We start from the raw sequence: 24,944 nt of genomic DNA on the forward strand, positions 1-24,944 counted from the left end.
GTAGTGTCAGTTAGTTATGCAAGACAATCAAAGTGATACCCATTTCAGTGAAGTTCAGAGTGATCCTTAATCAGTGTGCGCATAACCAACACCGATACATATATCATCCATTCCATCCATACCCAATAACATTATCCTACAGCAGTTTCAGAATTCGACAACAGCAAACATGATAGAACAGGACATACTTGACAGAAAGCTTGGATAGCTAGGCATAATTAAGCAGCAGGAGAGGAGGCCGGATTAAGGATCAGTCACCAACCAACCAATCAACCGACGAATCAGCTGTTCAGCTGAGCTTCTTGATCGCAGTGCCGCCGCCGCAGCCGCCGTCCGGTTTCTTGGTCACCTCGGGGCTGAACCTGTCCTCCTCCATAGATCCCCTTCCACCAGCCGGGGGAGCTGCGTTTCCTCCCTCTTCCTCCTCCTCGTCTTCGTCGTCGTCGGTGAGTTCTATCTCGACGAAGCCCTTCTGCACGCGCTGCTCGCGGACCCGCGCAAGAAACTCCTTGTCCGTCGGCGGCAGAGGCTCCAGGAATTCCTCGGCCCTCATGAGCGTGTCCAGGTGGAACTGCGGCAAGACCACCCTCGTCTTCTCCTTCTTCGTCCTCTCTTCTCCCTTTGCGGGCGCCGCTGGATCCTCGCCGACGGCGACGGGCGGCGCCGCCTGGGATGACGAGGTCGCCATGTCGCCTCCCCTTCCCCCGGCCCGCCGCTCTCCCTTCTTTCTGACTGAGAAATCCGGCCTGGTAACCCTGGGTCAATTTTCACTTCCGGCTCGGAAGGCAGAAAACCCCGTGTATGATCTCCTACGGGCCGGCCGCATCGCGTGTATGATCTCGGCCGGGCCCAACAAATCACTGGTTGGGCCACTTTCTTTTTCGTTCTGAAACTTACCCCTTTGAATCCTCAATTTGAACTTTACTTTTGGCATTCGTCATCTACTCCGTTGCACTGCATGCTGACGGCGATGGAATGTCCGTGTGTGTGTGTGTGTGTGTGTGTGTGTGTGCGCGCACCTTATCGCATGTATCATTTTGCGGGTTGTTCTTCATGGCAGACCATTTCTATCGATAATGGTGACATTTTTTTTTGAACCAGATAATTGTGACATTCGTAGTCGTGAAGAACCGCGACTCCAGTATTCAGTAAACGACGTGTGAATGAGTGCGGTTTGTGTGTGTGTGTGTGGGCACGCACATCTATATGTTGTAGCGCATTATACTAGGCAATTCTCGCCACAAAGATGATAAAAAGGATTACAATTGGAGATGGCGTCCAAGCATATGCACCTTATTTCAATTGATCGTACGATACACATGCTTGCACCTTATTGCGAGGGACTAGCAATTATATCTAAAATCATGCATCGTTGAGCCGCTTGGTGGGTGAGACGGCCTCGATGGCTTCTCCGAGCGCCCACGCGGCTTCAATGAAGTACTCCCCATGCTTCACCTTCTGCGCCACCGTGATTTCCTTGGTCGGCTCCAGACCAAAACCGTCCACGAGCAGGGAGTACTGGTAGATGAGGTCCATGCAGATGAAGGGCGCGTCGACGGATCGCACCTTGGGGTACGCGGCCTTGGCTTCCACGAAGCCCATCGGGCAGATCTTCTCGGCGGCGGCCCTGAACGCCGCAGGGGTGGTCTTCCCGCTGGTGGCCTCACTGTCGATCAAGCCAACGTCTGCTGCCATGTAGTAGAAGCTGGAGGTGACGTAGAGGTCGGCCTGGCCGGGGCCGCCGCCGCCGTTCCATGCGCCGTTGAAGGTGCAGTTCTTGGCCTGGCAGGGCGCGCTGATCTTAAGCGCCTTGGTGACGTCCTCTCTGCACTTGTCGTATGCCGCTCCTTGCGGAGGCGCTACGGCGTCGTATTGCTCTCCGTTGTAGGTGTATTTGCCTTCATTTATATATATTCAAAGGATTTGTAATTGTACATCGATCACTCCTGTATTTGATTATATTATGTGCTCTGCTTACTCAACCCAAATTAAGGATATATATCATACCATTGTATCCGCGCAGCATGCAGTAGCTCACTGGTCCATTCTTCGCCTTGAAGATCTCTACCCGAGAAGCCATTGCGCCATAGTGCAAGTAGCTGAAATGGTTCAAAAATTATCACCCGTAAAGCCATTAATAAGGAGAGCAAAGTAGTTACCACATGGCCTTTGTAGAATTGCAAATTACTCCCTCTGTTTTTATTTACTCCACACATTAGCTTTGATTCAAGTCAATTTTTATAAAGTTTGACCAATTTTATAGAAAATAATATGAACACTTACAATAATACATCTATATGATGTGAACATATATCCAATCATGATTCTAATCATATTAAAGTTTTTCCTTCAAACTTGATCAAAATTTATAAAGTTTGATTTTGGACAAAGCTTATATGTAGAACAAATCAATACAAAGGGAATAACAGAGATGGATGCACAGTAATAAGTAAAATAACAAAGGAGGGAGCTAGCCGAGGGTAAGTAACCTGTGAACATAGACGTTGTAATCTCTTCCTTTGAGATACTCTTTGGTGACGTATGGATCGTCCCCTTGAGGCACCACGGGAGCGGCAGCAGCGGCATCCGCAGAGATGGCATATGCCATCTGCACGGATCCGCCTCCAAGGTCGATCACACCCACCGTCTTGGAGTAGTCTCCTCCCAGATTACCCAGCAGGTAATTCAGAGCAACCTATGAGTACGGTGCAATATCAATTTGTGTGACAACAGTAAATACTTCTACGTGGATACGTATATAAATTGAGTATAGTAATAATTACTTAAGTTCTTTTTTTGCGGGTGAATAATTAATCAAGTTCAACTAAGTACGTACCCATAGGTAAGATCCTTCCTGGGACCCCGTGAGAACATTGATCCAACTGGGATTGTACTGGAATTTGCTCTTGCTGTGGACAGCATCCCTCACCTGTGCGTACATGTTTTGGTTAGGAATAATAATCAGTTCAAACAAGTCCGTCCGTTTGAAATTTTAGAAAATATGTAGATACTGAAACAAGAGTAGAATATATATAGAGATAAAACATAATTACTGCTTCAAGAATTTGCTCCGCTTTCTCGTCTCCGATGAGCCTGAGCCCAGCCGTCGCCTGCAGATATTAATTCCATTTCTGGTTTTAGCGATTGATTTCTGTCCCATATACAAATTTCGTTTCAGTTTGTAGTAGTAAACTAGGTCCTGGGCAAACTGTATATTTGTTATTACTATAGTTTGTTAAGAACGGACCCCTAGTTTAACGGGCGTTTTCTTCATGAGCCAGCGAGGCACGGTGCTCTTGGCCTTCTCCAGCAGAGGCACGATGGACTTGGCCGCCTCCTGCGGCCGTCCGGCGTACGCGCTCAGCCCCGGCTCCACCTTTTTTGCACCAACAAATCAGAACGAATATAATTAAGAGGAAAGCAGCAACATACGATACTCCTAGAATAGATTGCTATGCGTCATGCGCATAAATATATACCTTGGCGAAGACCTCGATGTCGTCGCCGTCGCCAATGTCGATGAGCTCCATCTTCTTGTCGAACCGGAAGACGTGGACGCGCGTGCCCGTGCTGCCCGCGTCGAAGATCACCGCGTACTTCCCGGGCGCCGCCTTCTTCAGCTCGGGCTCCTCCTCGGCAACGGCGCCAATACCGGCCTTCCGGCCGAGCACCGCCGCATCGGCGGCAAAGGCGGAGCCGGCGAACGAGAAGGCCATGAGGAGGAAGAGGAGGACGCCCGAGGCATGGTGAGCCATGGCGAGCTGCTGCTGGAGTGCTGGTGGGTGGCTCGTGCGCGTGCTCGAGTGAGCAGCCGAAATGGTATTAAAAGGAGGCAGGAGTTTTCATGGGCAGCCCCAGGGTTTGGTAGGCCGTGCAGCTGAGTCCCTGCCATGCAAAACAATCCATCTTACTGTAGGAGGGGAGGGTACCGTGAGTAAGACTAGTGCATGCATGCATGCACCTCGATCGTGTGTGTGTGTGTGTGGATCTCATCGTGAAATGATACATGATCTGGATGGATGGGGTTGTTGGATCTGAAGCATCGATCTACCAATGCAAGTTACTGTATGTGCCGCTAGTATCGCTAATGCTAATCAACTGTGAGTATGGCACTAGTATCATGCAACAACTTATCCATCCAAAAAAGTTGTCCCCTGTGGGGCCCCCTCCACGCGAAACACGCTGCATGTCTAAACAAATATTGTGGCGGGACCCTTAGGGCATGTCCAATGGTTGATAAGATAGTCTTATCTTAAGTTTTGCATGTAATTTAAAGATGACAAAGAAAAATGTCTACAATGGGTCATCTCTTAGCCTTATTTTCAATAACTGGCAATTCCTAAAAATGCGGTGAGACATATTATGCTAAGAGATCATCTCTTGTCTTATCTTAAATAAGAGAAGACAAGCCTTCTCTTATGAGTTCTCTCTCCTCCACCTCATCATTTATCCTACGTGGCACTCGAAAGATAACACCATTGTACATGTCCTTACCCGACGTGCGCACGACACGGACACATGCATGCGCCTCCAAAAGATCATTTCGCTGGCCGGCCCAGTCAGGCAGTCACTCTCTCGCCGATCTCCACCCACATATGGAATGTAATCACAGGTCACAGCTAACGTAGTTCGGAGCATCTACGTACATCGCTTCTTCTATATATTCCGTTGCCTAAATGTTCATGTACACCACGGTCTAATACGGAACCCTAGTTTTCCTTCAGATTGTTCTACGTTCTCCCCCCCCATGTATTGTGATGGCATCTTACCGCCGACAATTCAACTACCATTTCAACAGGGTGAATATCTGGTGCTACAGGAGCACCTCACATTAGGTGCTCCCGTTTTCAAAACGCACATATAAATGTTTCAAAAAAATTGAAAAAAATTGTGGATGTTAGCATCACATGAATGTACAATCCCTAAAAAATTCAAATCAAAATTCGAAACGCACATTGAGAAACAAAGAAGACAAATCCAACATAAATGTTTTGCAGAAAATCCCCCAAACATTCCAAAAATGACACTTTGGTCCACATCCCGTGATGCTGTCCAGTGGATCTCAGATCGACGGCTGAGAACGCGCGGGAGCACCTAATGTGAAGTGCTCCCGTAGCACTGGATATTTTCCCCATTTCAACATCAATAATCCGAACTTCGTCCCTCTACCCATGTGATGTCATCGCATCCGAGCTGCCCAAGCATGGGGTCTCCAGAAATGCGCCGGCGGCCCACTTCCTCTCCTTCCTCGCCTAATCCAGTTGGATGGCGCATGGAGGCGAACGGTTCAACGCCGAGGATCTCCTTTCCCATCGGTTCTAGACGGACGCCAAACGGTAGCCCCTGGATCGACCACGATATTCCCTTCCCGAACTCCTCCACCCCCACCCCCGCCCTCATCGCATTCACGAGAATGGAGCCCACCTTGCAGGACGTTGCGGCCACTCAGACCCCGCGGAGCTCGCGCGGTGCCCTCATGTTTTCTGGATGGTGGCACGACAAAGGCTCGGAAAGGGTGGTTCGTGTTTCATTGTTGTGGACGATGTCGAGCCGTTTTTGGACGGTGTTTAAATTTAGGCAATGCTTTACACAACCACATGCATGATGATTTTGTCACTTCAGTGTCTAAATCAGCTATACACAACGCTTTAGACATGTTGCTAGAGATGCTCTTAACTTCTATGTTTGTTTCATGATATGAACTATAGCGTTATTCAGTTATCGTTCGAATAACTATGAGACTAGAAGCAGAAGGACGCTTTGCCGCACTAGCTATATTTTTTCCGTAGGGTTTATTTGTTAGTTGTGTGTTTACTCAAGGGTCGTTTTGTGTCATTGTTTTCATGCTTTTTGTATAGGTGGCCGCCGTGCGAGAGATCCGTGGAAATGTAGATATGGTGAAAGAGGTGACACATATACACACGGACATCTAGTAAATGTGTCTGGTTTGGCCCAACAAACTCTATATATAAACAATGATGCTTTACTTTGCTTGTTTCACCTTGTCTTTTTGTTGTGTTCTATTCCAGAAAGATCTCGTCACCTCTAGTTCTTAGGTTTGCGGTAATGGCGTCCTCTCTGCATTGTGGTTTTACCAATTGACTAGGGGATTAATGTTTGTCCCAACTTTTGTGCGGTCACGAGTCTTTTCTGTTGGAGACATAAGCCGGATGAGAGATGGAGGATATTCAAGACCATATTCCTCGGTAGCAATTGATCATAAATGTAATTGGTAGAGGCAATATACAGAGAATGATGACACATGTTACATAGTAATTGCGAGATCGAGTATGAAAGATACACAACCAATTTTTAATGATTGTGATGTCCAAATGATCCAATTGCTTTGAAAATCATGCTTAGCAGTGTTGATAGCTTACTATTAAACCCACACTAAGTGTATGAAATACAAAATGAGAACACAAAATATCAATATAGGAAAAATTAAACAAGTAAAAATAAGCACGGGTCATGTCATACATAGTACTTAAACTATTGGAGCGCCCTCGAAGCACTCTACACACATCATGCATATTTATTCTCCAACCACAAGCACCCCACCCTTCCAAATATAACTTGTTCCATCCGGATATACCCAATGGAACCTTAATCTACTTGTATCCGAATTAAGAAAAATAGCGAAAAGGTCAAACATTCCTGAAACTTTTGTTGTAACAAACATGGTCAGTGTTATACTCACGTGTAAAGTTTCGCGAAGGAATGGCTTCTATGGTATTCTGTGTGAAAAACAAAACAAAGTCAATCTATATACCTAATAATAATGGGAGGTGCGTTTCTCTAATTTTTTGGTCCATTCACCGTATAAAGTTGTCTTCCCCTGTACCTATCTGAGGTGGTAATAAAAAAATTGTCCGTCGATGCTTAAATAAATATTTAGGCTGGAACTCTGAACCGTGTAGTTAAGGGGGAGTCATTCCCCTACATGGGCAAAGGGTCCTAAAACCCATCAACTCAATAAGTTGGCTCTTGCTATTATCATTAAATAGTACCACCTCGCTCCCTTAGAACCGAAGCCACCAATTTATATACGTCTTGGGGTTACCTGTTATCGATTAACTTAATAAGTCGGCTCGAAAATCAATAAACGAAAGATGAGGACGATGACGTGAGAAGAAGAGAAAGAGTCCTGCCAAAGGAAGGAAGGGATGTCCTATGTGGTCTAATTAAGGGGTGTGCAATTAAATTGCTTGGAGCATAATTAAAGAAGGTTGTACAATGTGCATATTGGGATTGGCTTGCTACATAATTAAAGGAGGTTGCATGTTGGACATATTGGGATTCAGTAAGTGATGGGTAATTAAACAGAGGTGGACGGAGTACTGCAAATATGAATGTGAAGAAGCTCATTGTCCAAAGTAATAAAGGAACTCTCCAAGAGGGAGAAAGAGGACATTAGGCGGGAGAGACGGGAATAAGTGGATGCACGAGACGGGAAACAATGTCTCCTATTGCATATTGGGAAACGTAGTAGAAAACAAAAACAAAAATCGCCCTACGATCAAGATCTCGGATCACTATATATGAAGATGCATACAAGGTTAAATCATATCGTTACCAACTTCAAGTTCCAGCGGAAAGAAGAGTTGGCGTAGAATCGGATAGTTACCAACTTCGAGTTGCAGCGGAAGAATAGTTGGCGTAAATCATTCTTGAAGTCCCATGAACTATCCGCGATGATACTCGAACCATAGAACAAAATCATGACCTCTCTACTGATTGCATGCGTTTGGGCTTTACGATCCGGCAGCGCTTCACCATCCAGATCTTCATGTCGTTGGGGAGCTAGAGGAGTGAGGGAGGAAGAGAATCGCATGGGGCTTCTCTATTATGAGGACAAGAGAAAACTTGATCAATATCTAAAATGTAGACTAACTAGAGAGAAGGGGCACCCGGGGCTTGGGAGTTGTGTGTCTGAATAGGGGCGCCCCCTTGGATATATATAGGTGGAGGGAGGGGGTACCTCCCTTGGCGCGTTGCTTCCCGGTATTACCCAGTATTCTCCGAAACACTTTCGGTAACCCCGAAACGCTTCCGATTTCTCTCAAAACCATTTCTTCTATGACCGAAACTTTTTCGTGATATATTCTCATATTCCATACTCCAATAGAGCTAAACAAATTGCAATCCCCTTAAGAGTGTGACCCTATAAGTTCGGTGAAATATAGACATGAACAAACTTTCTTTCATTCAATGTTCAACAATGGAGCTGTGGACATCCATGTTGACCCCTATACTCACACGAATGATATTCGGGTGAACCTTTGGTTATCATATGCTTTTTATTTTACTTCGTGAAACTTTATAAAACCCTAGGTGAGATATATCGGTATCCCCGTGAGTCATACACATGCTCACTGTACCGGTCTCTTTGTTACTGGTTTTGTTCTTCTTTCTCATTGTCGTGTTCCGGCATCCCTGTGAGCTAGTCACCTGTGTCTGGCCAGATGATAATTGATGTCGCCACACTAAGAGGGCAATAAGAATATCTCTCCATTATCAGAGGAGCAAATCCTACTCTTGACCTATCTTGACCCTTGTCATACTTTCCCATAAACGCGTAAGTTGTTGTTATGATCACCATGCTACAGATGGCGTTGGAGCAACCCCAAAGTGTATCGTCTACATGAAGTGACTCGACACTCTCATAGTCTAAGGAACTAACATACATTAACTCTCTGTGTTATTGACTATAGACTTGTGACAATAACATCTCTAAGTACAACATACAACTTGGGCCAATTCAATAAATCATTCTTCTAACATCATACTCTCAATGTTGTTGGTATCCTCATTTAAAAAATGCCTATGATCAGATAAACATAATCATTATACAACACTTGAACTACTAGTCCTAGAGGCAAGACTAGCAATCAGGTTTTACCGTTTATTATTCTACATGTGGTTATGAGTCTTGCTCCGAATCACATACTCAAGAATCATATCCTCTATAGCATAGAATATAAACACATAATTATGAACGTGGAAATAAATAATACAAATATTATTGCCTCTAGGGCATATTTCCAACATTGCAACACACAGACATTTGTGCTAGTAGCTCTTGAAGTTTTTGGTAGTTGCCATTTTGTTTTTTCCCAGAAGTCCAAAAAAGCAATTTTCTCATGAAACATCACATACAAGTATAACACTAGATCATGTTTGTTAGAAAAACAGAAATATTTGATTATTTTAATTTAAAGTCTTAACCGGGTCCGCGTAGACCCATGTTCCAAAACTCTGCACTAGTGTTCCACCCCGTAAAAACATATGGAAGTTTAACTTTTCAAGAAAAATACTTAATATTTTGGAATGGAGGAGTATATCATTAATTGTACAGAGACCTATCAACCCCCTTGTGTAAATCATTCCATATTCCAGCGGGATCCTTGCGGACTACCATCTACCAAATGCCCGACACAGACATGTGCACATCCATACAAACCAAGATACCTGATTTCTTGCGCACTAGTCGCTCTCTTGTTTAGAACCTTATATAGAACAAGCACAACCTAATTTAATTTCTAGTTTCATTCAGTCATCATACAAACGACATCATTATTCATCTAACATTTAAACATTTGTGCAAGAAGGAGCAGAAGCGTGCTTTGCTGTGCAAGTTTTTTCAGGGTTTATCTGTTGGTTGGTTGTTCGCTAGTGTACCATTGGTTTTGGTGCGCGTGGCCGTGCTGTGTTGAATCCATCGAAAGCATATATATGGTTGAAAGTGTGTGTACTTGTGCAATATATGAGTACTTTACAGACTTATATTGTAGTTTCAAATGATATAAAATGGTGCGTAATTATTTGTAAAGACATGCGGGTCTAGATGTCTATTTGTTCTAAAGCAGAGAGCTCAAAAGACAAGTAACAATAACCATATAGTTAAATTGCTGAAAACAACTAGCCTAACAGCTAAACTTCAAAGTCCAATGGGCCTAATGGTTTTAATCGAATATATGGTAAGACAAAGTCCTAAGTTGCAACATTTTGTTAAGCTGGAGGGCTGAAGCATGAACCAATGGGACTTGTACATAAATATGATAAGTCAGAAGTACAAAATGAAACTTACCAAAGGGATACGGTTCCTTGCCCTATCTTTTGTGTAGTTACGAATCGAATGGTTTAATTTGGTCGGAGACATAAACATAATAGAGATGACATAAATTCGAGATCATGACATATTTGTTCTATCTTTTTACCGAAAATATTCTGCACTAGCAATTCTGTCATAAATACAAGTTAAAATTTACATATAGAGAATGATGACACAAATTACTCAGTGGTAGCAGGACTGAGTGGGATAAACATACAATCAATTTGTAATAATTGGGATGACGATCCATGATGCGCCACACCGATCATTACACTGTGCCAACTACATCCAAAGATGTGCTTAGATTTGCAGTTAGCTAACAATAGTTGTGCAACATATTAAACAAAAATCTAAGAATACAATTTTTTTTAGGAAAGATAAAACAATAAATGAGCACTGATCAGGAAAGATAAAACAATAAATGAGCACTGATCATGGCATATGTAGTAACTGAATTATTTGAGCATAGTCGGAGCGCTCTACATCGAGATTGGATCACACATGATGTTGGAATTGTAGAGCCAGTCAAGTTAAAAATCACAATAATTCAAAACAAATTCTAGAAGCCCACTGATGCATGACAAGTAGTGGAACTTTAGTCCAACATTATGGAGAATGAGTTAGATCAAATATAACGCCCGGTTTTCTACCCTCTCGTTAATCATCGAAACCCACTAGGGATATAAGATGTTATTTTAAAGTATGACCAGGATATAAGACTTCGTTTTCTACCATCTACTAATAGCTTGAGAAGTGAACTGATACTCATGTGCTCCTCCTGTGTTGTCCGCATCTACAGGCATTTCATGTTCATTGTATTATGTGAACGAGTTGAGCTGGGCTTGGATCCATGCGAAATGTGCAAGTTATTTCCTTTTTGTTGTCCCTCACGGGGGAATCTTACTATGGAGGGAGAACGTTGATGAAAACGGCAACCATCCACCCATTATGGTTTAGTTAGTACTCGTCTACAAGTGGTCGTTCCTCAAGGAGAGAAGAAGTAACTACTCCGCAACCTTCTATTGCAACGATTTGGGTTGCCTCTAGGTTTTTCCCATCCTGGCAAGGTGCATGCACTGGTCGCACCAAGAGAGTGAGTCTTCAGAACCTCCGCTCTCAAAGACTTGGCACGAGTGAGGGCAAATGAGGTTTTTACGGAGCGTGTGCATGACTACTTGCTGCTTCACCCACTCCCCCGGCATCGACTGCTTCATCCCATGGCCCCGTACTAGTCTACCACCATTGCGGCGAAGGGTGCTACACCCACTCAGTAAGTGTTGTTATCCCTTTTGGTAGGGATCATTTTCGGTCTCTTAGTACTTGCAATCAAGATAGATATTGTTTGTGTATGAGATAGCATGTCTAGATCATCTAGTATTGTTTGCTTGTTGAATATGCCTGTAATATTCATCAGGCTTTTTTCGCTAATTTTTGAATTAAACCGCATATATCCAACACATCTTGCCCCTCCAATCACAACCACATGCATCCAAGCCTTACAAATATCACATAACATAGCCAGGTAAGATCAACATTATACGTATAATGTAGCCAGGTCGGAGCGACGCCCCAGGCCAACCTCACAGCTACAGTGCCAAACAATGCTACTATCAGTCACTAATGAATCATGTCGCCACACCTCAGACCGTGGTCCACGTTTCTTGGGCCTGGCTATGCCCTACGTGTGCCATTGTTACCTGAATTATTAAAGTAGCACATCTCGATCGGATCACATCATATCCCGGTCATCCCTGAAAGGAAATATCATATCCCCATCGACTCTCCTCCAATCAAAGTCGTGTAATAATCCTGTAAAATATGGACCCAGCGTGCTCCATGCTCTGAATGCGACCCCGCCAATGACACCTACCCCCTCCCTGGAAAAAAATCATATAAATAAATACTCATCTATCATATAGCCAACACATCTATCACATGAGTAACTTTTAGAAGGAAAAAAAAACACATCTATCTCCTCAAATCACAACCATGCATCCAATCCTTTCAAATATCACATGACAGGTTCTTGTTAGAATAAATCCGAGACGTTCCGTCGATCTACCGAGGACCAAGCAATCACACGAGGCACAACACCAAGATTTGTTAACGAGGTTCACCGATATGGCTACATCCCCGGGACATGACTACGGGCGCTCCTCCCCGTGACACCACTACAATACCGCACTCCGGCCGCCCGGGCGCCGGCACACTCCGCCGGCTCCCCCACGTGCCCGTGCTATTATGTTGGCATAGGTTACATCGTGTGTCTACCCCCGATATATATGAGAGGCCTAGGATACAAGTGTCCTATTAGGACACAACTCCTACCCTGTCTACACACAGTCCAAAACCAAGTCCAACTGTAACCTACCTTGTACAATAATATTCGACACAATTCTAACAAACTCCACCTTGGCGAATATTCTCCACCACCTTGGATTCATTCATGCGTCAAACCTCCATGTACATTGGACTTGAGATACGCCATGAGCACCGCTGCTACTCCCAGACTCCATGTGACTCCACCTGCAACTGTAGTCCCTTCTCGTCTTCATCACAGTCAACACTCGAGCAAAAAATTAAGTTCCTCGTTACTCTACTTTGTGCTCCCAACTTCCGGAGAATCCGTTCAATACCATCACACACCGACCACTGTCTGCATGAAAATGAACAACTCACATATTGGACGTCAAATATAAGAGTTACCCGAACTCAACGTCACCGCTCTTTCTTGACTGCTTGTCTGAAACTTGAAGGAATTTCACCGTCACCTTGTGTCACCCTGAGTCAAATTCGCAGTTGTCTCACCCTTCTTCCGGATAGTCTCTGACATGTCCCACCACTATAGCACTCCGCCTCCTTCTGTATTTGTCATCCGCACTTTGCCATGTGCACTGAACACCACAGAATATACGGCCATGTACTCTCTCAGCTTTTGACAATTCCAGACTCTCTGTCACTTTCTCAGATTCTCCATGGTCAACTCCTGTCCATCAACTAGCACCGATAGACCCAGTCACCAACTTGAATCTGGTACTCGTCAACACTGCTTCAGCACCCCTGCACACTTTGTCCGACCACATGTCTCACCATTAGTGCCTTGGTCTGTCGCTGTGTCCCGTGCTTACCGCACACCTCGCCGCTATTACCGCGTCGAGCCTCTGCTGTCCTGGTCGAGTCTCCCGGGTAGCTAGCCCCCACTGCCTCAACCCCCACTGCAGAGAACCACCGATCATCATCGACCGCTGCCGAGTATCACGTCTCCATCAGACCACTGGTACCCAGTCCAATCCACGTGTCTCTCGCTATCCCACTGAAATAGGCTTCGACTCTTTGTCGACTTACGCCGTAGCCCCTCCATCAGCTCAGAGTGAAGTCTTCCACCAAACCTCAGCTCCACCTTCAACATGACTCCATGTAGCTGCGCCATGCTACCCCATGCCCTGTCGTCTTCAAGCTCGCATGTGTACACAACCTTGAATTAACCCTGCGCCATAGTCCGTCGAAGCCGCACAAGCCCTCAGGCCCGCACCACGTGTTTCCACGCCCCAGAAGTCGGCCACCATCAGCATCACACTCCTATGTCATCGTCGCTGAAATCACCGCCGTCTTCTGCTTTGACCAACATCCATGTCGGTCCGTCAGACAGTCCAGTCCGACCCAGCCGAAATTATCCGACTGCAACCATGCTCCACCCTGCATCGTGTCCGCCCGCACATCGGTGCATTGCCTTGACGCCCTGTGTTTGCATGATCCTGTCACGGCGTGCTTCAGACTCCTCCAAGACTTATACGCAGGTCGCCATCCTCGACTCCCATTTGATTGCTGTACCGAACAACAATGCTGCTGCCATGACATCATCTCCTTAGCATACAAGAAAAGAGCCTCAAAATCAGTCCCTGTAGTCTCCGTGCACGTGTAGGAACCACTCAACAATTAACTAGCTCAGCTCCACACCCGTAACACAACTTCTTTGACTAATTTTCTAGTTCTATTCTTCTCCACACTTGAGATCAACATGGTACCAAACGAATCCTGTACCAATACACCGCAACACCTCTCCAGGGAATCGATCATTTTCCTTAACAAATCTCTCGTGCCTTTGCACTTCCAGCATCAGCCACGCCCACGCATGCATATTCCACGCACGGTAGCTCACCTAGCCTGCGCCTCGATCGCTAGCGCTCCAAGCTCCAGCTGCGTTCCACCCTGACATGGGCCTTTGCCCGCGCGCCTCGGCTGCTGCCAGCGCCCAGCTGCTATGCCAACGTGCACGTCGCGCTGGAGACCAGCTCCTGGAACGTGGCACACCACGGCCTTGGGCCTGCCTAACACTGCGCCTCGGACCGGGCCGCCTGTCCTAGTCATCTGCACGCTGCTGCTCTCTCGATACGATCTCGCCGAGAACTCGGCCACGATCGCTCACGAGACGCCGTTCCCATGTAGTACACGCCGCCCGAGCCTCCAGTCCAATCGAAATCCTATGAGTTCCACGCTGACGCATCTACGTGCTTCTCCGATTGCCTTGCTGCCAATCCACGCAGATTGGTTGATCATGTCACCGATCCGATCAAACCAGTTGCTATCCACCGTGGCCGCAACTTTCAATCTCTCGGCCACACGCCGATCAACTTCCGATCTCTGCGGCAGATCCTCTAGATCAACTTCCACGGTCTCTTCGAACCTTGCTTTGATACCACTTGTTAGAATAAATCCGAGGCGTTCCGTCGATCTACCGAGGACCAAGCAATCACACGAGGCACGACACCAAGATTTGTTAACGAGGTTCACCGATATGGCTACATCCCCGGGACATGACTACGGTCGCTCCTCCCCGTGACACCGCTACAATACCGCACTCCGGCCGCCCGGGCGCCGGCACACTCCGCCGGCTCCCCCACGTGCCCGTGCTATTATGTTGGCATAGGTTACATCGTGTGTCTACCCCCGATATATATGAGAGGCCTAGGATACAGGTGTCCTATTAGGACACAACTCCTACCCTGTCTACACACAGTCCAAAACCAAGTCCAACTGTAACCTACCTTGTACAATAATATTCGACACAATTCTAACAGTTCCACGCTCCAAATGTGGCCCCGTCATTAACATCAAACCCCCTTTGTCCCCCTGTCACTCTCTACGTTGGAATCCAGGACATAAAATATACAAGTTTTTCTTGTTTGCAGGGGATAAAATATATGAAGTTAAGAATGGTAACACTACGTAGTACATATGGTAAACGGAAATGCTAAAAATCCAACATCAAATTTTGAAGCATGACAAATCGAACGTTTTTTATGGCAAATTATGTTGTCGTAAGGATGACAATTTGCTTTAACAAGCATGTCAATTCCTGGTGAAAAACTAACATGACAAAGATTTGTCATGCTTGCTAAAGGAAATTGCCATCCTCGCGATAATATAATTTGTTATCTCGCACGTTCGATTTGCCATGCTAAAGAGTTAACGTTTGATTTGTAGCGAAATCCTATATGATAAATCAGGAAAACTGATCTCCATGGTAGTACCTATGCATGCTATAATTAACTGAATTATTGGACTAACTGCATCAAGATCTGATCACGTCGATCCAATCCCTGTCGACGACACTCTCCTCCAATCAAAACATTGGCCCAAGGCGCGTGTCCCATGCTTTGAAAGCGAGCCCTAGCTACCATATAACACCACCCCCTCCCTCTTTTGTTTTGTCAGTTAATTTGCCTCAAACTCACACTCACGCACACACCGTGTCGCTAGGATTGATCGATGCAGCTTCCCTTCCCTTCCTATTTAACAAGCTAGAAACCCAACACTCTTTGCACCTCAGCAAGCACCAAAGAGTAGCTAGAAATGGCGATGGCTAGGACGACGACGCTCCTCCTCCTCGTCGCCGCGGCTCTCCTCCCGGCTTCATGCAGCGCATGCGAGGTCGACATCCGGATGCCGACGTCGGTGAGGCTGTGTTGGCGCCGCTGATCCACACACTGCGGCCACTGCTGGGCTCCGGCAAGCACACCGGAGGAGTGCGACAGCTGGGTACTGGGGGTGGAGGCGCACAACGTGCGGGACTGGAAGACGGTGCCCGCCAGCTGCGAGGGCTACGTCGGCCACTACATGCTCGGTAAGCACTTCCGCCGTGACTCTAAGGTCGTCGTCGACCAGGCCCTCGCCTACGTCGACAGCCTCAAGCTCGCCGGCAACGGCGAGGAGGTGTGGGTCTTCGACATCGACGAGACCACCCTCTCCAACCTCCCCTACTACGCCAAGCACGGCTTCGGGTACGTACTACTCGATTGTATACATACGTACAGACCATGCTATACATGCGTACATACATGTAGTTGCTAATTATTGCAGGTGCATCTGAGCAGGGACTTTTCCGTTCACATGAAGTAAAAATCTGACTAGACTTCCTTAGTTAATGTCAACTCACTAGTTAGACAAAAGAACATAAAAGGTTTACAAGCACGTCCGAGAAAAGAAATAATGATGAACAGCTGCGTATCTAACTAATCGAGGGGTTCCAATAACTTTGCTTCACCACAATCATGACAAAACTAACTTTTTTTTTGTTAAAAGCCGAAACTCAGCTGCAATGGTAATGGTAAACCTATTTGATCTTGATCAAAGGAATCAATAAAGCCGCGCTACTGCATACTAGTACAATGCACATGTTAACTCACGAGGTAATGCATACCCTCCACTTAGCCAACTTAATTCACGTTCGTCCACAACTACGTACTGCTCATGCACGTTCGTTACGTACAGATACAGAGCATTGGGTTCGGTACTGCTCATCCACTGGGCTATTTTGCCACTCGGAGCATAATCTAGCTAGGTCACATATGCTTCTTCGGTATGCATAATACCTGTAGCTGATATGGTTGAATCTGCCATTAATCTATCTTCATATATATGTGCGCGCAGGGCTACGCCGTGCAATGCTACGAGCTTCAACGCATATGTGCTGGAGGACGCTGGGTACGTCATTGTTGGCAACTTCGGCGACCAGTGGAGCGACATCCTTGGCGCGCCCGCACCTTCAAGCTACCTGACCCCATGTACTACATCGGCTAGCCCCCCCCCCCCCCCCCCCCCCCCCCCCCGCGCGCGTCTCGGCATTGTTGCTTGGTTAATTTCCATTAGACGTGTTCCGGGAGAAGCTGCATGATGCTTAGTCGATGGATCCATGGTCCACTTTTTTTGCCAGCAATCCATGGGCTATATTATTGTTTGATGTGTTGTTCTTCTTAACATGGATATTGTACTGTTGATGGTGCATTTTTTTTACCAAAACATGGTTGATGGTATAACTAATATCAGAGATACATGATATTATTGCATACTATCTTGAATCCCTATACTAATGGGCCCATTTTGGCCCGTTGGAGGAAGGGATCATAATTGTCGAACCATCAAACACTAGTCCGGTGGGCACGAAGGAAGGCAATTCATGAAGAAGTCTATCAAAGTCCAGCATCAACTCATGAATTCATAAATAGATTCATTGCAGATTTGGAACTCCTACCAAAGAGCCCGGGCAAGGCCCTTGTAGCGTCCAGGATTGATACAGTGCGCCCCAAGGCTCCCCCCGCAGCTTACGCGAAAGTACATGTGGACGCAGCAGTGGCCAAAATAGAGAACAGAGGGGCTGGTGCGGCAGTGTGTAGAGACACAGATGGAAACTATATGGGCAGCTCAGTGTTGGTCGTGCATGGAATAACAGATGTGGCAACATTAGAAGCTATCGCCTGCCGAGAAGGGTTAGCTCTCGCCCAAGATCTGATGCTACAAAATTTTGTTTTGGCTTCGGACTCCAAGCAGATTGTCTCCGACATCTAGAAGGCAAGCCAGGGAAGCTATGGAGCAATAATAAAGGAGATTATGCAACACTTATTATCATTTAATTGTAAATTTACTTTCGAGGGCAGAGCTGCTAATAGCGATGCCGATAGGTTAGCCAAGTTTGCACATTCTTTTGATCGGGGTCATCACCTATGGTTGATCGAGCCCCATGATCCCTTTTGTATCCCACTCAATGTGGCTTTTGAGCAATAAAGACTTGGTTTAACCCCTAAGAAAAACACTAGTCGGGAGAGTCAACCAAGAGCCCACATACACGATTGGTTGTCTCCACTGACAATGTACAACTGACGGTTACGATGTTGTTCTTGTGTCTTGCATGTTGTGTGCATATGTATTGTATGTAACTTTTATTAGCTAATTATGCAACACAAATAAAGCACGCCTTTTTTCAATAAATGTCAGAACTAGATTAGAGACTGGCTTGGTCTCTTTCGACACCAAATCCTGGAGTGTGGACACCTCAATCAAGGAATGCTGGCCTAAACAGTTGTCCAGCATGAATCATCAGATAAAGAGTAATGCTACATTCACGGATCATTACGGTGGTTTTACAAGGTCATTATGATTTGGCAAATGGTGATTTATTAGGGGGGGGGGACACCTACCCGAAATTCAAGTTGGGGGGGGGGGATTAGAGGAAGGAGCCTGATAGAGGCTAAGGTGTCCCGATGTTTCGATGAGATGGTGGCTATCGTTTTCTGTGGGAGTCGACCTTGACGATCCGACTACGAACGTGCGAGACGTCGCGCCTTAGCAATCGCTAAACCAACTTCCGAGGGTTATTGACCACGCCGGAGCACGATCAACCTGACCACGAGGGTCTGTTTCCTGCGAGCAAACGAAGAACAAGCAAGAAATTGAGATTGCAATCGGGATATTGCGAATATAAGATGAAAGCTTTATTGATCAAGGTGGGGTTCTGTGACGTCTTGGTCTGGTCGTTGGACACAAACGAAGTACGCGAAGTTGCAGCTATGACGAACTTTTAATCTAAACAAAACCCAAAGTCTAAACGACGCCCTAAGGGCTGTATATATGGAGGAAGAGGGGGGAATTTCGTGGCCCTTGAGGGTGGGGTCCGAAACCAACCCTAACTCTTGTTTCCCCACACATACTGACTCTAAAAATAGGCTATACTTAAGTATTTCGAAATTACATGGGCCTGGCCCATTAATAAGGTGACGCAGCACCTAGAATAGCCTATGGACGAATATTATGAAGTGGCATCTTGTATATTTCGTCCAAGGCTTCATGCACTCCTTATGGCGGCTTCAAAGTCCTGAAATCATCACTTGTAACTCCGTTCTTGATCCCCTTGCGCATGCCATCAACTCCATGCGTGTTCTTGCTCCAATGTTCATCCTTCTCCAAGCTAGGCCCTTCATTTGTAAGCAAAAAAAATGTATCCAATTTGGGCAGCATCATAATCTCATGAACATTAGAATCATTACCAAGAAACGAAAGTACCTGATAATTTAATTGGCGTGCGCGAGCTCTAGTAATTGGTCCAGTATATGTAACAGTAGGGGCTGTGGGTGTAACAATGGTATTGATGTCCTCATCATCCTCCCCTTCTTGAAATGAAGTCGTCCTCGACGGAAGCGCATCTTCCTCACCCAAATAAGGCTTTAAATCTGCAATGTTAAAAGTGAGACTAACCCCAAAATCTACATGTAGCTCAAGTTTATATGCATTATCATTTATTTTCTCTAACACCTTAAAAGGACCATCAGCGCGTGGCATTAGCTTTGATTTGCGCAGATTAGGAAATCTATCTTTACGCAAATGTAACCAAACAAGATCTCCAGGCGCAAACACAACATGTTTTCTACCCTTATCTCCAGCAAGTTTATATTTAGCATTCATACGCTCAATGTTTTCCTTAGTTAACTCATGCATTTTTAAAATCAATTCAGAACGTTCTTTAGCATCAAAATTAACCTTCTCTGAAGATGGAAGAAGCAACAAATCAATAGGTGCACGAGGTAGGAAACCATACACAATTTCAAAAGGGCACATCTTAGTAGTAGAATGCAATGAGCGATTATAAGCAAATTCAATATGAGGCAAGCATTCTTCCCACATTTTCTTGTTATTCTTCAAAACAGCCCTAAGCATAGTAGACAATGTTCTATTGACTACTTCAGTTTGTCCATCAGTTTGGGGGTGACAAGTAGTACTAAAAAGCAGCTTAGTCCCCAACTTAGCCCATAAACATCTCCAAAAGTGGCTAAGAAATTTAGTATCACGATCTGAAACAATAGTATTTGGCACACCATGTAAGCGAATAATTTCACGAAAGAACAAATCAGCAACATTAACAGCATCATCGCTTTTATGACATGGTATAAAGTGTGCCATTTTCGAGAACCTATCCACGACAACAAATATGCTATCCCTCCCCTTCTTTGTTCGAGGTAAACCTAAAACAAAGTCCATAGATATATCCTCCCAAGGAACACTAGGTACTGGCAAAGGCATATATAAACCATGAGGATTGAGTCGTGACTTAGCTCTTTGACATGTGGTGCAGCGAGCAACAAAACGCTCAACATCCCGTCTCATCTTTGGCCAAAAGAAATGTGTAGCCAGTATATCCTCCGTCTTCTTGACGCCAAAGTGTCCCATTAATCTTTCTCCATGCGCCTCCTGCAACAACAAAAGACGAACGGAGCTAGCTGAAATGCATAGCTTGTTAGCACGAAACACAAATCCATCGTTAAGAACGAACTTGTTCCAAGTTCTCCCTTCCTTACAATTCTGCAATACATCTTTAAATTCAGCATCATGAACATATTGATCTTTGATGGTCTCCAAACCAAATATTTTAAAGTCAAGTTGTGAAAGCATAGTATAACGACGAGACAAGGCATCAGCAATAACATTTTCTTTACCCTTCTTGTGTTTAATGACATAAGGGAAAGTCTCAATGAATTCAACCCATTTAGCATGTCTACGGTTCAGTTTTGCTTGACTTTTAATGTGTTTCAAAGATTCATGATCAGAATGTATAACAAATTCTTTGGGCCATAAATAATGTTGCCATGTTTCTAAGGTCCGAACAAGAGCATATAATTCTTTATCATAAGTAGAATAGTTCAGACTAGGCCCACTCAATTTTTCAGAAAAGTATGCAACAGGTTTTCCATCTTGTAATAACACACCTCCTAATCCAATTCCACTAGCATCACATTCAAGCTCAAAAGTCTTATTGAAATTAGGAAGTTGGAGTAAAGGAGCATGTGTCAACTTATCTTTCAAAACCGTGAAGGCTTCTTCCTGTGCGGTATCCCAAACAAAAGACACATCCTTCTTTGTAAGCTCGTTGAGAGGTGCAGCAATGGTGCTGAAATCTCTCACAAAACGCCTATAGAAACCAGCGAGGCCAAGGAAACTCCTCACTTGTGTGACCGTTTTGGGCTGCGGCCAACTCTCAATAGCTTCAATCTTGGCTTTATCAACTTCAATTCCCTGTGGAGTAACAACATAGCCAAGAAAAGATACTCGGTTGGTGCAAAAGGTGCACTTTCCAAGGTTTCCAAACAAACGTGCATCACGTAGAGCAATAAAAACAGCACGTAAATGTTCCAAATGTTCCTCCAAAGATTTGCTATAAATCAATATGTCATCAAAGTAAACTACCACAAATCGTCCAATGAAAGCACGTAAAACTTCGTTCATTAACCTCATGAAAATACTAGGTGCATTAGTTAACCCAAAAGGCATGACTAACCACTCATATAATCCAAACTTAGTTTTAAATGCTGTTTTCCATTCATCACCCAATTTCATACGAATTTGATGGTATCCACTACGCAAATCAACTTTGGAGAATATTGTAGAGCCACTCAATTCATCAAGCATATCATCTAGCCTAGGAATAGGATGACGATAACGAATAGTAATATTATTAATGCCTCTACAATCAACGCACATACGCGACGTACCATTCTTTTTCGGCACTAAAATGATAGGAACAGCACAAGGACTAAGGGATTCGCGTATATAACCTTTGTCGAGCAGTTCTTGTACTTGACGCATAATCTCCTTCGTCTCCTCTGGATTGGTACGGTATGGTGCACGGTTGGGTAGCGAAGCACCGGGAATTAAGTCAATTTGATGCTCAATCCCTCGAATAGGTGGTAATCCTGGTGGCACGTCTTGTGGAAAGACGTCAGCGAACTCCTGCAAAATGTTAGTGACAGCAGGGGGTAAAGAGGAAGGCACGTCCTCGAATGAAAATAATGCCTCTTTGCACACAAAAGCATAGCAAACAGATTTGCTGAAATCTAGCTCATCAATATCAGATTTGGTGGCAAGTAAACATGCACTTTTCAATTTAATTTCAGAAACAACAGTAGATGGTTTATTATTAGGCTTCATTTGGTGCTCAAATTCTTTTGCCACAATCTGATTTTCACTCTTATTTGTCTCCTGTTTTTCTTTATTAGCTCTATTAATATCATCTTTCAAAATGGAATCAGTAGTCATAGGAAGCAAAGTAATATTTTTATCGTTATGAACAACAGTATACTGATTGTTTCTACCATGGTGTACAGAATTTTTATCAAATTGCCATGGTCTACCAAGTAATAAGGAACATGCTTGCATAGGTACCACATCACAATCAACATAATCAGCATATGTAGAGATACTAAAATGCACACGAACAGTACGTGTTACCTTAACCTTGCCGCTGTTGTTGAACCATTGGATGTAGTAAGGATGTGGATGTGGTCTTGTGGTGAGAGATAGCTTTTCCAACATCTTCATGCTAGCCAAGTTATTGCAGCTCCCTCCATCTATGATCACGCGAACAGAACGTTCCTTCACAACTCCCTTTGTATGGAACAAATTATGCCTCTGATTTTGCTCGGCTTGTGTAACCTGCACACTCAAAACACGTTGAGCAACTAAACATTCATACCTGTCAGCATCTTCAGGAGCCATGTATTGCGTCTCATGATCAGAATCGTCTCCACCATGTTCGTCACGTGTAATAAGAGCCAAAGTCTCCTCATCATAGTCACTAGCGGACTCATACCCACCATCCTCAGTAACAATCATCACACGCTTAGATGGGCATTCTCTCGCATAATGACCTCCACCCTTGCAACGTCGACAAATAATATCATGTGTTTGCCCTGTTGATGCCATGGATGAAGAAGAGCTCTTTGCAGGCCCAGAAGGTGTGCTCTTGGCAGATAGTGGTGATTGTGCCTGCTTTATTGTATCACGGTTGGAGGTGGTAGCCGACGGAGGCGCCGGTGTAGCAGAACGTGTGGAAGTAGATGATGCACGTGGTGTCCATGATGAAGGTCGACCTGCAGAAAAGTTAGTCCGCGCCAATGCCTGTCGATCCTGCACTTCACGTTCAGCTTTACAAGCAAGATGGAATAAACGAGTGATATTAGTATACTCCTTATACTCTAGAATCGTCTGAATCTCTCTATTTAATCCACCCATAAAACGTGCAAGCATAGCTTCATTCCCCTCAACAATACCACATCTAATCATGCCAGTTTGTAATTCCTGATAATATTCTTCTACAGAATTTTTTCCCTGTCTTAAGCGCTGCAATTTTTGAAGTAATTCACGTTGATAATATGGTGGAACCCAACGAGTACGCATAGCAGTTTTCAAAGCAGCCCAAGTAGCCGGAATAGGATATAATCTACAATGCTCAGACCACCAAACACATGCAAAACTAGTGAAAGCACAAACAGCAGCAGGAACACGTCTCTCCTCGGGATATTGTAAACATGTATATCGCTGTTCAGTTTCTAACTCCCAAGTAAGATATATATCAGGAACATATCTACCCTCAAATGGTGGAATATTCAATTTTAGTTTAGGGAGATGGTCATGATCTCGTACCTGAGGGTGAGCCCTACCATTGCCATTATTTGCATGTGGACGACCTGGTGGTTGCTGTGCTGTTGGTGGCACGTAGTTCTGATTTTGATCAACCTCATCCTCATAATCTCCCACATAAGCATCCTCCTCCACATCAGCAGTAGGAGCCACAGAAGTATCAACGGCAGCACCAGCAGTTTGGCCCGACTGAAGAGGGACACGGCTCGCTCGGCGGAGGGCTGTTTCCTGACGTGGAGGTAGTCGGTGTTGTTGCTGTTGTTGCAGAGGTGCGGCAGGAGCAGCCGGTGGTGGTGGTGGAAAACGCGAAAGCAATTCAGCAAACTTGTTATCGAGCTTTGTTTCAAACGTCTTCTCCATGCCATCTATCTTCTCCATGGCCTCTTCAAATCTGTTTATCACATCTTGCACCTGTCCATTCATCATTTGCTGAAACGTATCATGAAGCTCCTTGTTCGTCAAGTTCTCCCAGTCAGTCTCGTCGGCTTGTGATCCTGACATGGTTAGCAGCAATAGAAACACACAAGAATATGATCCTACAGACTACTAACAAGTGGTGGTGGTGGCGGGTGTCACAAATCCGTCAAGCAAATCTCAAATTCTTACCAGTTCTTACCCAGCAGCAGGCGGTGATCGGCAACCGTTGTAGTCAAAAACGCTCAAAAGCTTGGATAGAGCGATTGCCAGGGAGAGTCAAACGCACGACGTAGATGTATGTGGAGCTGGGAAGGCTTATAGTATGGTAGCAAAAAGGGTCAGCAATAATCAATTCAGAGATGCAAAGTTGAATAAACGCTCAACGACGGTACTGTGCTGGTCCTAGGCTAGACCGTGCTAGAGACGCGAGCCTAGAACACTAACAAAATCACGGCGCTGCACGTAAAATAAGGGAAAAGCACACTCTGGAACTCTTTTTTTTCGCTCTTTTTTTTGCGCTCCTTTTTTTTTGCGCTCCTCTTTTTTTTGCGAAAAATCACTATAATGGCGAGTGTCTCAAAACTCTTCCCTCGTCAAACTGATAGGACGGGCACGAAATTTTTTTTTTCACTTTTTTTTTCGGAAATCAGGGCAGCGATGACGAAAAAGT

The 24,944-nt window shown here is 45.0% G+C and overlaps 2 protein-coding genes and 1 pseudogene across 3 annotated transcripts; 1 reads left to right on the forward strand and 2 right to left on the reverse strand.

The window, feature by feature from the left end:
• Positions 1 to 42: 42 nt before the first annotated feature.
• Positions 43 to 775, reverse strand: LOC147973923 (uncharacterized). The gene has a single exon (XM_087522296.1). It carries the CDS (start codon positions 686 to 688, stop codon positions 290 to 292), a length of 399 nt encoding a protein of 132 aa, XP_087378422.1. The 5' UTR covers positions 689 to 775; the 3' UTR covers positions 43 to 289.
• Positions 776 to 1,207: 432 nt separating this feature from the next.
• LOC125511510 (putative apyrase 3) lies at positions 1,208 to 3,810 on the reverse strand. The gene is made up of 7 exons (XM_048676897.2): positions 3,480 to 3,810; positions 3,248 to 3,376; positions 3,054 to 3,110; positions 2,837 to 2,929; positions 2,490 to 2,695; positions 2,008 to 2,099; positions 1,208 to 1,898 (listed from the first exon to the last, which is right to left on the reverse strand). The coding sequence occupies exons 1-7, from the start codon at positions 3,753 to 3,755 to the stop codon at positions 1,363 to 1,365; spliced, it is 1,389 nt and encodes a 462-aa protein (XP_048532854.1). The 5' UTR covers positions 3,756 to 3,810; the 3' UTR covers positions 1,208 to 1,362.
• A 12,034-nt stretch (positions 3,811 to 15,844) lies between these two features.
• On the forward strand, positions 15,845 to 17,194 carry LOC125506443 (acid phosphatase 1-like; annotated as a pseudogene). The gene is made up of 2 exons (XR_015603071.1): positions 15,845 to 16,395; positions 17,045 to 17,194. The product of XR_015603071.1 is annotated as an acid phosphatase 1-like (transcript).
• Positions 17,195 to 24,944: the final 7,750 nt, after the last annotated feature.

This window comes from Triticum urartu, chromosome 5A (genome assembly GCF_056163025.1).
Source record: "Triticum urartu cultivar PI428250 chromosome 5A, HENAU_Tu73, whole genome shotgun sequence".
Classification (NCBI taxonomy): Eukaryota; Viridiplantae; Streptophyta; class Magnoliopsida; order Poales; family Poaceae; genus Triticum; species Triticum urartu.

What these genes read in the sequence shown, in the direction of transcription:
- LOC147973923 (XM_087522296.1), bottom strand. Translation starts at nt 688, where the DNA reads ATGGCGACCTCGTCATCCCAGGCGGCGCCGCCCGTCGCCGTCGGCGAG.
- LOC125511510 (XM_048676897.2), bottom strand. Translation starts at nt 3,755, where the DNA reads ATGGCTCACCATGCCTCGGGCGTCCTCCTCTTCCTCCTCATGGCCTTC. An exon ending in AAACGCCCGTTAAACTAGGG is followed by an intron (nt 3,111 to 3,247) that starts GTCCGTTCTTAA and finishes TAATATCTGCAG; the next exon opens with GCGACGGCTGGGCTCAGGCT. An exon ending in TACAACGTCTATGTTCACAG is followed by an intron (nt 2,100 to 2,489) that starts GTTACTTACCCT and finishes GAACCATTTCAG; the next exon opens with CTACTTGCACTATGGCGCAA.